This window comes from Bufo gargarizans, chromosome 5 (genome assembly GCF_014858855.1).
Source record: "Bufo gargarizans isolate SCDJY-AF-19 chromosome 5, ASM1485885v1, whole genome shotgun sequence".
Classification (NCBI taxonomy): domain Eukaryota; kingdom Metazoa; phylum Chordata; class Amphibia; order Anura; family Bufonidae; genus Bufo; species Bufo gargarizans.
Genome location: NC_058084.1, coordinates 483,596,724 through 483,610,668, shown reverse-complemented (window position 1 = coordinate 483,610,668; position 13,945 = coordinate 483,596,724). Strand labels below are relative to the sequence as shown.

The window sequence follows — 13,945 nt, the reverse complement described above, 5'->3', positions numbered from 1 at the left end:
AGCACTCCAAACTGGAACCTCGCAAGTAGCTGCCGGCAGACGAACAGGAAAAGGATCCAATCAGCTTACACTCCTGGCAATCAGTCTCCAACAGCATACAGGGAATCCCCCCCAATAACGAGACAAGGCTCCGTGTTGAGGGTCAAGCAGTGCTCTGAAGTGCTGGCACACCCAGCCTGGTTTTTATTACAGTTTGTTGCAGATACAACATATCCCCACAATGCATCATGGTTTCCTCCCCTCTGTCCCGGAGACGACCAAAGACAATCCAATTATGTCTCAGGACAAAGGGGAGATGACCAATACACATGTGGAGACAACAGGACAGGAATCACCACCCAAACACACAATGGCACACCCTCCCAGCAAACACAGACATTTAACATATCCCCAGATAGCTCAAGTCTGAGTGCATATCATTAGGTGAATGGCACTCAGAATACACGAATACAATGATATTAGCTATCTGGGTGCCCTCACATAACATACAATTTAACAGAACGCATAATAACATAAAATACTATTCTACAGACAGATTTAAGCTGTGCGGCCGGTCTGTCTTCTCCTTTAAAGTTACTATGGGCCATAATCCTGAGGCAAGAGGCTTTTAAACAGTCCTCTCCAAAACCCAGTGGCGAGGTTGGTTTCGCCACACCCTGCAACCTGTATTTCTCGCTCATATCATTGGGTATAGCTTGCTGCTGCCACTAGGAGGCGACACTAGGCTGAACGCGGTCAGCTCCTCCCCTGCCGGCTATACCCCTCCAGCCTGGAGAGACCTGATCAGTTCTTAGCTCAGTGTCAGGAGGCCGACTTACCTGCTCAGCAGGGCAGCTCTTTTTGATTTATTTTTTCTATATTTTTTTAGGTTTTCTGGATGGGGCACAGATTCGCATGGTCTCCCTGGGAAGCTGCCCGGTGTCACTTGTTCCACCGCCCTGCCTCCCCCTAGAAGACAAAGCGGACCGCTCCCCTGCTTCCCGCCAGCAAGAGGGCCACCTACTCTCCAGCCCTTCTCTGCCCGGACCCCCCGGTCGTGGTGGTGGCCCTGCTGGTACAGGATTAAAGGGTGAAGACCACAGATGAAGACAGGTGAGTATAAACCCTCTCTCCCTGTCTCCCATCCCTGCCTGTAGGGGGTAGCGAGGTATCCCACCCACCTGTCGCCCATCTTGGCTCCCCACATTCGGTAGAGCAGGGGTTAATCCAGCCGCCGCCGGCATCTCATGTTACAGCGATGGGGGGGGGCGTCTCCCGCCCTCATCCCCTCCGGCTCCTATTGCCGCAGCGGCCACTTCCCACATTCGTCCCCTATTAATTTACATACATCCCCAGCTAATGGCGGCTCCATGCGCCGCACAGTGAGAGCACCGGAGCGGGGGGGCGTGGCTTCCTCTACGTCAGCCCGCTCCGCCGTCCTTCTCAGAGTTGTTATTCTCCCGCCGCGGCAATGCTTCCTCCTCCTTCCTGTCGAGCTGCAGGGTGAGATACAGGTCCTGGGACCACCATTTTTCTGGTAGGAGATCTCTACCCCCTCCAGCATAGAGACCTGTGCCACAATGTCTGATTCAGCCAATACTCCCCCTCAGGCACCCTGCAGGACCACCTACTATGCCTGGACTTCATGCTCAGTGAAGTTCCCTCGTGGCCAGTCACTACCACTATGCTCTGCATGTCAGGCGCCATCCCCCTATTCTACAGCAGTCCACAGAAGTGCAGGACCATCCTGGCTATGGGGAACCCGACTGGGCAAGGTCCCTGTCCGGTGCAGTGGACGACCTCTCTAAAATCTACCATTCCACCCTTTCTTTGCTGGGTTCTTTGGTTGAGAAATCGCCACCGGTGCAATCCACACCGTCACAAGGCATACAAACCAGAAGCAGACTTCCTAGTAAGCGTCTCCCGATCACAGGCGTCCTCCCTCTTAGGTGACGCACTGTTGGAGGGCGAGATTGGGGGTTCGGATACAGAAATGGACTTGGAGCACTCTTCTCAGATAGATTGCATCAATGGTGGATAGCCTGATATCTGCTATACGTGACACCTTCCAGGTTCAGGAGGAAATCCCTCCACCAGCCACATGGGGGTGTCATTTTTGCGTTCAAGGCAGACACCTAAGTCTTTCCCATTACACGATTACTTTTCTGTAGTTGTCGCAAAAGTTTGGGACCAGCCAGGTCTACGCTTCATTGTTCCTAAGCGATTTGACCTACTCTATCCTTTTCCAGTCAATTACGTGGAAAATGGGCTTCTCCTCCGAGGGTGGACCCCTCGGTCGCTTGCCTGGCTAAGAACACGGTTATCCTGGTGGCGGATGGCTCATCTCTCCAGGACCCGGTAGACCCTCGCATAGAATCGCTCTCCAAGTCTATCTTTGTGGCTAGTGGTTCGGCCTTACGACCAATTTTCTCCTCTGCATGGTAGCCAAGGTGGTCTCGGAGTGTGCCCTCCGTTTGAACCAAGACCTAGCGTCTGACCTTCCCCCTGCTGAGCTCCAGTCTTTAGCACTCCAAATTTTTTCAGGCAGGGAAGTATCTCTGCGAAGTGGCTCTGGACGCTGGGACGATGGTCGCCCGTTCCTCAGCTCTTGTGATATCTTTACGCCGAGAGTTATGGCTCAAGGTTTGGGCGGCAGATTCATCCTCTAAACACTCGCCTTTGAGACTTCCCTTTGCTGGGTCTCGACTCTTTGGTGCCTGGCTGGACGAGATTATTTCGGAAGCAACGGGTGGGAAAAGCATCCATCTGCCCCAACCCAAGGCTAGGGGTTCCTTTCGTCCTAGAGTTTCCTCCTCCCGTTACCAGTCCTTTCGCCGGTTCTCGGGCACCCGTCCAGCACCCACCTCAACTGCGGGACCGTCCACTCAGGACCGACGAAAGGGCCCGTCCTTTAAGCCCCAGCAGGCCTGGCGTCCGCGAGCTCAGCAACCTCGTTCCGCTCCCGGAAAACAGCCTTCAGCATGAAGGTGTGTCCCCACCCTCACGGGTGGGGTGGCTTCTCCTCCTTTTTCAGGAGATTTGGCGAATCCATATTTCGGAGGCATGGGCACTCGAGGTCGTCACAGTGGGTTACAAGATAGAATTCAAGTCTATTCCGCCCAACCGTTTTTTCCTCTCAGCCTCCCAGGGATCCAGTTCGAGCTGCGGCATTCTTTCACGCAGTTCAATCCCTTCTCTCATGGGGGGTGATAACACCGGTGCCTTTAGAGGAAAGGTTTACAGGTTTTTATTCCAACCTGTTCGTGGTCCCCAAAAAAGAGGGCAATGTTCGCCCAGTGCTGGACCTCAAGATAGTGAACCGCTTCCTCCATATTCAGCGATTCAGGATGGAGTCCCTTCGTTCCGTGGTTGCTTCATTGGTACAAAGGGAATTTATGGCGTCCATAGACATCCAGGATGCCTACCTACACATTCCCATCGCAACCGTTCACCAACGTTTTCTTCGGTTTGCCATTCATTCGTCCCATTAACAATTTGTCGCCCTACCATTTGGCCTGGCGACAGCTCCGCAAGTATTCACAAAGGTACTCGCTCCCCTTCTGGGCCTTCTGCGATCTAGGGGCATTACTCTACTCACATATTTGGATGTCTTGATCAAGGCTCCTATGGCGTCTCAATGAGAGGAAAGTCTTCAGTTCACTGTGAGCACTCTATCCCGCTTCGGGTGGATAGTCAATCTGCAGAAGTCCTTCCTGTCTCCCGCCACTCACGTCAGGTTCCTGGGCATGACGTTAGATTCAGGTGCATCTAACAAACACATAGTGCAACAGCACTCTACAAACCAAAGGTAGAGTATATGTCATTTGAGCCCGTCTGCAGCACGCCAAGGCGATCTCTATAAGACGGGTCAAATGATTATGTACAAAATGTATTTGCTAAGCATCTCTAAGTTATTAGCATAGCATTTACAATGTAATATACTTTTGTACTCTACCTTTGGTTTGTAGAGTGCTGTTGCAGTATGTGTTTGTTAGATGTATATTTGCAGCCACATTGCGACGTGCACCTGCGCATTGGGATGTGCTGACCCCTCCCCCCTTTTTTGTGTTAGATTCAGGTGCAGCCATGGTACGCCTGCCACTGGACAAGACACTGGACATTCAGAGGTCGGTGCGTCTGCTACTCCAGCGCCACAGTACGTCTATCCGCAATTGTATGTGGGTGCTGGGCCTGATGGTAGCCTCTTTCAAGGCAATCCCTTTCGCCCAATTCCACACCAGGTACTTTCAGCGGGCCATTTTGTCATCCTGGGACAAATCCCTGGACTCTCTGGATCTCAGGATTCGTCTATCTCGGCAAGTGTGCTCGGCACTCAGTTGGTGGATCGTGACTGCGCACCTGTCTTCGGGGAAATCCTTTCTCCCAGGGATGAGGACTGTCATTACAACCGACGCCAGCCTCCACGGCTGGGACGGGGTCTTCGCCACCTGGACGGTCCAGGGCGTTTGGTCTCTATTGGAGTCCAAACTGCCCATCAACATCCTGGAACTCCGGGCCATCTACCTCTCCCTTCGCCATTGGACTCCCCTCTTGCAGGGTCGTCCGGTCAGAGTACAGTCGGACAATGCCACGGCGGTGGCCTATATCAACCACCAAGGAGGGACTCACAGCCGTGCGGTGATGTAGAAGTCTGCAAAGATTCTACAGTGGGCGGAAGCCCATATTCCAGTGATTTCGGAACAGTACATTCCGGGAGTGGACAATTGGACAGCAGACTTTCTCAGCCAGACGACAGTAGGCCTGGGGGAGTGGTCTCTCCATCAGGAGGTGTTCGAGGGTCTCTGTCTCCAGTGGGGACGTCCGGAAGTAGACTTAGTGGCCTCCAGGCTCAATCACAAGCCACCATGCTTCTTGTCTCGCGCAAGAGACCCGGTGGCGTATGACGTGGACGCTCTTGTGGCACCATGGGACAGTTTCTCGTTCCTTTACGTGTTCCCACCCTTACCACTCCTGCCTCAGGTTCCTGCGCAGAATCAGGATGGAGGACATCCAGGCAATCCTGATCGCCCCAGACTGGCCTTGACAAGCTTGGTACTCAGAGCTCATTCTCCTTCTGGGGGATGCACCATGACCTCTTCCACTCAGGGCCGACCTGCTCTCCCAGGGCCCAGTCTTCCATCAGAATTTATATACGCTACGTTTAACGGCGTGGCTGTTGAAACCTTCTTGTTGAAACCGAGGGGTTTTTCTGATGCGGTCATTCGGACTATGATTAGGGCTAGGATGCCGTCCTCTTTCAAGATTTATTATCGGACTTGGAAGTCCTTCCTACGCTTCTGTGAGCAACGCAGTCTTCCTCCCAGGAGGGTTTCCCTTCCTACTATGCTGGCGTTTCTTCAGACCAGATTAGAACGGGGTCTGGCTCTTAGTTCTCTAAAGGGGCAGGTCTCAGCCCTATCCATTTTTTTCCAGCGAACACTGGCCGTCTTAGGTCCGATCAAAAACTTCATACAAGGGGTGGCTCACACCGTGCCTCCCTATCGGCCGCCATTGCACTCTTGGGACCTGAACCTAGTTCTGGTTTCGCTCCAGGCCGCTTTTGGTGGCTATTACATCTATTCGAAGGGTTTCAGAACTGGCGGCTCTTTCCTGCAGGGAGCACTTCTTGGTGTTCCATCAAGATAAGGTGGTGCTCCGCCCCGCTGCCGTCTTTTCTACCAAAGGTAGTATCCGCATTTCACGTTAACGAGGACATTATTCTGCCCTCGTTTTGCCCTAAGCCTTCTCATCCATGGGAGGTTTTTCTCCATCGTCTGGACAAGCTGCGGGTCTTGAAGATCTACTTGTCCGTCGTGGCCCCCCTTAGGCGCACGGACACTCTGTTCATAATCTCAGAAGGTCCTCATAGAGGTTTGGCGGCTTCCAAGGTAACTATTGCCTGGTGGATTAGATCGGCCATTGCCGAGGCCTATCGCTCTAGGGACAAGGCACCTCCTCCTGGGATCACAGCTCACTCTACCAGAGCGGTTGGGGCTTCTTGGGGCGCACCTCCACCACGCTTCTGCGTCTCAATTGTGTAAGGCGGCGACTTGGTCCTCTTTACACACCTTCACAAAATGTTATCAAGTGCATTCTATAGCCTCGGCGGATGCTGCTCTCGGCCGCAGAGTCTTGCAGGCCACAGTGTAGTGACTTCCATGAGGGAGTTAGTTTCTGGCGGTTGTTTTTCCCGCCCTGGGGACTGCTTTAGGACGTCCCATCGTCCCGTGTCCCCCAATGATATGAGCGAGAACACAAGATTTTTGTGAATTCACCTGTAAAATCTCTTTCTTGCTTTATTCATTGGGGGACACAGCAGAGCCCCAGAGCCTCAGAGCCCCAGAGCCGCAGAGCCACAGAGCCCCAGAGCCACAGAGCCCCAGAGCCCCAGAGCCACAGAGCCCCAGAGCCCCAGAGCCCCAGAGCCACAGAGCCACCGAGCCACAGAGCTCACTGCTGGAACAGGGAGGATTTTCTATGGCTAAAACCTCAGTGTTATTGTTCCCATGTATTATGTATTCAGATGAACAATGGGCTGGAATATACATATATCCCTATATATACCAGGACACTGTATGGGAGGTTTCTATATATATACCAGGACACTGTATGGGGGGTTTCTATATATACCAGGACACTGTATGGGAGGTTTCTATATAAACCAGGACACTGTATGGGATGTTTCTATATATACCAGGACACTGTATGGGAGGTTTCTATATATATACCAGGACACTGTATGGGGGGTTTCTATATATACCAGGACACTGTATGGGAGGTTTCTATATAAACCAGGACACTGTATGGGATGTTTCTATATATACCAGGACGCTGTATGGGAGGTTTCTATATATACCAGGACACTGTATGGGAGGTTTCTATATATACCAGGACACTGTATGGGAGGTTTCTATATATACCAGGACACTGTATGGGAGGTTTCTATATATACCAGGACACTGTATGGGAGGTTTCTATATATACCAGGACACTGTATGGGAGGTTTCTATATATACCAGGACACTGTATGGGAGGTTTCTATATATACCAGGACACTGTATGGGAGGTTTCTATATATACCAGGACACTGTATGGGAGGTCTTCTATATATACCAGGACACTGTATGGGAGGTTTCTATATATACCAGGACACTGTATGGGGGGTTTCTATATATACCAGGACACTGTATGGGAGGTTTCTATATATACCAGGACACTGTATGGGAGGTTTCTATATATACCAGGACACTGTATGGGAGGTCTTCTATATATACAAGGACACTGTATGGGAGGTTTCTATATATACCAGGACACTGTATGGGAGGTTTCTATATATACCAGGACACTGTATGGGGGGTTTCTATATATACCAGGACACTGTATGGGAGGTCTTCTATATATACCAGGACACTGTATGGGAGGTTTCTATATATACCAGGACACTGTATGGGGGGTTTCTATATATACCAGGACACTGTATGGGAGGTTTCTATATATACCAGGACACTGTATGGGGGGTTTCTATATATACCAGGACACTGTATGGGAGGTTTCTATATATACCAGGACACTGTATGGGAGGTTTCTATATATACCAGGACACTGTATGGGAGGTCTTCTATATATACCAGGACACTGTATGGGAGGTTTCTATATATACCAGGACACTGTATGGGGGGTTTCTATATATACCAGGACACTGTATGGGAGGTTTCTATATATACCAGGACACTGTATGGGAGGTTTCTATATATACCAGGACACTGTATGGGAGGTTTCTATATATACCAGGACACTGTATGGGAGGTTTCTATATATACCAGGACACTGTATGGGAGGTTTCTATATATACCAGGACACTGTATGGGAGGTTTCTATATATACCAGGACATTGTATGGGAGGTTTTTTTCACGTTATAAGGACCGCACACATTATAAGGGACTGTCCACATTATAAGGACCGCACACGTTATAAGGACCGCACACGTTATAAGGGACTGTCCACATTATAAGGACCGCACACGTTATAAGGACCGCACACGTTATAAGGACCGCACACGTTATAAGGACCGCACACGTTATAAGGGACTGTCCACATTATAAGGACCGCACACGTTATAAGGACAGCACACGTTATAAGGACCGCACACGTTATAAGGACCGCACACGTTATAAGGACCGCACACGTTATAAGGACAGCACACGTTATAAGGACCGCACACGTTATAAGGACCGCACACGTTATAAGGACCGCACACGTTATAAGGACCGCACACGTTATAAGGACAGCACACGTTATAAGGACCGCACACGTTATAAGGACCGCACACGTTATAAGGACCGCACACATTATAAGGGACTGTCCACATTATAAGGACCGCACTCGTTATAAGGACAGCACACGTTATAAGGACGGCACACGTTATAAGGACAGCACACGTTATAAGGACGGCACACGTTATAAGGACAGCACACGTTATAAGGACCGCACACGTTATAAGGACGGCACACGTTATAAGGACCGCACACGTTATAAGGACCGCACACGTTATAAGGACGGCACACGTTATAAGGACCGCACACGTTATAAGGACAGCACACGTTATAAGGACGGCACACGTTATAAGGACGGCACACGTTATAAGGACCGCACACGTTATAAGGACCGCACACGTTATAAGGACCGCACACATGCATCACTCACAGTCCACCCTCAGCTCCGCCTTGGTCGAGGCCACTCCCATCCTGTTCTCCGCCAGACACCTGTAGACCCCCATGTCTGGGGGCACCACGGCGGTGATGATCAGCTGGTGGCAGCCCTCCTGGTCCTCATTGATCATATAATGGTCGTCTTCTTCTATTGCTTTCCCGTCTTTGAACCAGCGGACGCTCGGCATCGGTTTCCCAATCACAACGCAATCAAAGCTGACCGGGTAACCGTCCGCCACCTCCTGGTTCTGGAGCTCCGTGATGAAGACAGGGGCTAAAATGAGAGGAGTCAATAAATGTGTGATTGTATCGTCTCTGAGAGGTAGTCACAGCCCCGCCCCCTGCTGATGACATCACTGATATAATGACATGTGATCAGACATGAGATCCACACCTTATACTACAGGAACATCTATTACTGCTGACAACCTGCCTGTATATCCTGTCTGAGAGGTAGTCACAGCCCCGCCCCCTGCTGATGACATCACTGATATAATGACATGTGATCAGAAATGAGATCCACACCTTATACTACAGGAACATCTATTACTGCTGACAACCTGCCTGTATATCCTGTCTGAGAGGTAGTCACAGCCCCGCCCCCTGCTGATGACATCACTGATATACTGACATGTGATCAGACATGAGATCACACACCTTATACTACAGGAACATCTATTACTGCTGACAACCTGCCTGTATATCCTGTCTGAGAGGTTGTCACAGCCCCGCCCCCTGCTGATAACATCACTGATATAATGACATGTGATCAGACATGAGATCACACACCTTATACTACAGGAACATCTATTCATCTATTACTGCTGACAACCTGTCTGAGAGGTAGTCACAGCCCCGCCCCCTGCTGATGACATCACTGATATAATGACATGTGATCAGACATGAGATCACACACCTTATACTACAGGAACATCTATTACTGCTGACAACCTGCCTGTATATCCTGTCTGAGAGGTAGTCACAGCCCCGCCCCCTGCTGATGACATCACTGATATACTGACATGTGATCAGACATGAGGTCACACACCTTATACTACAGGAACATCTATTACTGCTGACAACCTGCCTGTATATCCTGTCTGAGAGGTAGTCACAGCCCCGCCCCCTGCTGATGACATCACTGATATACTGACATGTGATCAGACATGAGATCACACACCTTATACTACAGGAACATCTATTACTGCTGACAACCTGCCTGTATATCCTGTCTGAGAGGTTGTCACAGCCCCGCCCCCTGCTGATGACATCACTGATATACTGACATGAGATCAGACATGAGGTCACACACACCTTATACTACAGGAACATCTATTACTGCTGACAACCTGCCTGTATATCCTGTCTGAGAGGTTGTCACAGCCCCGTCCCCTGCTGATGACATCACTGATATAATGACATGTGATCAGACATGAGATCACACACCTTATACTACAGGATCATCTATCACTGCTGACAACCTGCCTGAATATCATGTCTGAGAGGTAGTCACAGCCCCGCCCCCTGCTGATGACATCACTGATATAATGTCATGTGATCAGACATGAGATCACACCTTATACTACAGGAACATCTATTACTGCTGACAACCTGCCTGTATATCCTGTCTGAGAGGTTGTCACAGCCCCGCCCCCTGCTGATGACATCACTGATATAATGTCATGTGATCAGACATGAGATCCACACCTTATACTACAGGAGCATCTATTACTGCTGACAACCTGCCTGTATATCATGTCTGAAAGGTTGTCACAGCCCCGACCCCTGCTGATGACATCACTGATATAATGTCATGTGATCAGACATGAGATCCACACCTTATACTACAGGAACATCTATTACTGCTGACAACCTGCCTGTATATCCTGTCTGAGAGGTTGTCACAGCCCCGTCCCCTGCTGATGACATCACTGATATAATGACATGTGATCAGACATGAGATCACACACCTTATACTACAGGAACATCTATTACTGCTGACAACCTGCCTGTATATCCTGTCTGAGAGGTAGTCACAGCCCCGCCCCCTGCTGATGACATCACTGATATAATGACATGTGATCAGACATGAGATCACACACCTTATACTACAGGATCATCTATCACTGCTGACAACCTGCCTGAATATCATGTCTGAGAGGTAGTCACAGCCCCGCCCCCTGCTGATGACATCACTGATATAATGTCATGTGATCAGACATGAGATCACACCTTATACTACAGGAACATCTATTACTGCTGACAACCTGCCTGTATATCCTGTCTGAGAGGTTGTCACAGCCCCGCCCCCTGCTGATGACATCACTGATATAATGTCATGTGATCAGACATGAGATCCACACCTTATACTACAGGAGCATCTATTACTGCTGACAACCTGCCTGTATATCATGTCTGAAAGGTTGTCACAGCCCCGACCCCTGCTGATGACATCACTGATATAATGTCATGTGATCAGACATGAGATCCACACCTTATACTACAGGGACATCTATTACTGCTGACAACCTGCCTGTACATCCTGTCTGAGAGGTTGTCACAGCCCCGCCCACTGCTGATGACATCACTGATATAATGACATGTGATCAGACATGAGATCACACACCTTATACTACAGGAACATCCATTACTGCTGACAACCTGCCTGTATATCCTGTCTGAGAGGTAGTCACAGCCCCGCCCCCTGCTGATGACATCACTGATATAATGACATGTGATCAGACATGAGATCCACACCTTATACTACAGGTCACATGTATATCCTGTCTGAGAGGTTGTCACAGCCCCGCCCCCTGCTGATGACATCACTGATATAATGACATGTGATCGGACATGAGATCCACACCTTATACTACAGGAGCATCTATTACTGCTGACAACCTGCCTGTATATCCTGTCTGAGAGGTAGTCACAGCCCCGCCCCCTGCTGATGACATCACTGATATAATGACATGTGATCAGACATGAGATCACACACCTTATACTACAGGAACATCTATTACTACTGACAACCTGCCTGTATATCCTGTCTGAGAGGTTGTCACAGCCCCGCCCCCTGCTGATGACATCACTGATATAATGACATGTGATCAGACATGAGATCACACACCTTATACTACAGGAACATCTATTACTGCTGACAACCTGCCTGTATATCCTGTCTGAGAGGTTGTCACAGCCCCGCCCCCTGCTGAAGACATCACTGATATAATGACATGTGATCAGACATGAGATCACACACCTTATACTACAGGAGCATCTATTACTGCTGACAACCTGCCTGTATATCCTGTCTGAGAGGTAGTCACAGCCCCGCCCCCTGCTGATGACATCACTGATATACTGACATGAGATCAGACATGAGATCACACACCTTATACTACAGGAACATCTATTACTGCTGACAACCTGCCTGTATATCCTGTCTGAGAGGTAGTCACAGCCCCGCCCCCTGCTGATGACATCACTGATATACTGACATGTGATCAGACATGAATCACACACCTTATACTACAGGAACATCTATTACTGCTGACAACCTGCCTGTATATCCTGTCTGAGAGGTAGTCACAGCCCTGCCCCCTGCTGATGACATCACTGATATAATGTCATGTGATCAGACATGAGATCACACACCTTATACTACAGGAACATCTATTACTGCTGACAACCTGCCTGTATATCCTGTCTGAGAGGTAGTCACAGCCCCGCCCCCTGCTGATGACATCACCGATATATAATGACATGTGATCAGACATGAGATCACACCCCCTATACTACAGGAACATCTATTACTGCTGACAACCTGCCTGTATATCCTGTCTGAGAGGTAGTCACAGCCCCGCCCCCTGCTGATGACATCACTGATATAATGACATGTGATCAGACATGAGATCACACTCCTTATACTACAGGAACATCTATTACTGCTGACAACCTGCCTGTATATCCTGTCTGAGAGGTTGTCACAGCCCCGCCCCCTGCTGATGACATCACTGATATACTGACATGTGATCAGACATGAGATCCACACCTTATACTACAGGAACATCTATTACTGCTGACAACCTGCCTGTATATCCTGTCTGAGAAGTAGTCACAGCCCCGCCCCCTGCTGATGATATCACTGATATAATGACATGTGATCAGACATGAGATCACACACCTTATACTACAGGAACATCTATTACTGCTGACAACCTGCCTGTATATGCTGTCTGAGAGGTAGTCACAGCCCCACCCCCTGCTGATGACATCACTGATATACTGACATGTGATCAGACATGAGATCACACACCTTATACTACAGGAACATCTATTACTACTGACAACCTGCCTGTATATCCTGTCTGAGAGGTTGTCACAGCCCCGCCCCCTGCTGATGACATCACTGATATAATGACATGTGATCAGACATGAGATCACACACCTTATACTACAGGAACATCTATTACTGCTGACAACCTGCCTGTATATCCTGTCTGAGAGGTAGTCACAGCCCCACCTCCTGCTGATGACATCACTGATATAATGACATGTGATCAGACATGAGATCCACACCTTATACTACAGAAACATCTATTACTGCTGACAACCTGCCTGTATATCCTGTCTGAGAGGTTGTCACAGCCGCGCCCCCTGCTGATGACATCACTGATATAATGACATGTGATCAGACATGAGGTCACACACCTTATACTACAGGAACATCTATTACTGCTGACAACCTGCCTGTATATCCTGTCTGAGAGGTAGTCACAGCCCCGCCCCCTGCTGATGACATCACTGATATACTGACATGTGATCAGACATGAGATCCACACCTTATACTACAGGAACATCTATTACTGCTGACAACCTGCCTGTATATCCTGTCTGAGAGGTAGTCACAGCCCCGCCCCCTGCTGATGACATCACTGATATACTGACATGTGATCAGCCATGAGATCACACACCTTATACTACAGGAACATCTATTACTGCTGACAACCTGCCTGTATATCCTGTCTGAGAGGTAGTCACAGCCCCGCCCCCTGCTGATGACATCACTGATATACTGACATGTGATCAGCCATGAGATCACACACCTTATACTACAGGAACATCTATGACTGCTGACAACCTGCCTGTATATCCTGTCTGAGAGGTAGTCACAGCCCCGCCTCCTGCTGATGACATCACTGATATAATGACATGTGATCAGACATGAGATCCACACCTTATACTACAGGAACAT

At 49.3% G+C, this 13,945-nt stretch overlaps 1 protein-coding gene across 1 annotated transcript in view; it reads right to left on the bottom strand.

Annotated features, from left to right (window-relative positions):
• OBSCN (obscurin, cytoskeletal calmodulin and titin-interacting RhoGEF) overlaps positions 1–13,945 on the bottom strand; it is a 452,890-nt gene that overhangs the window by 158,275 nt on the left and 280,670 nt on the right. Inside the window, 1 exon segment of the mRNA XM_044292830.1 lies at positions 8,684–8,962. Coding sequence (XP_044148765.1) covers positions 8,684–8,962 — 279 coding nt within the window.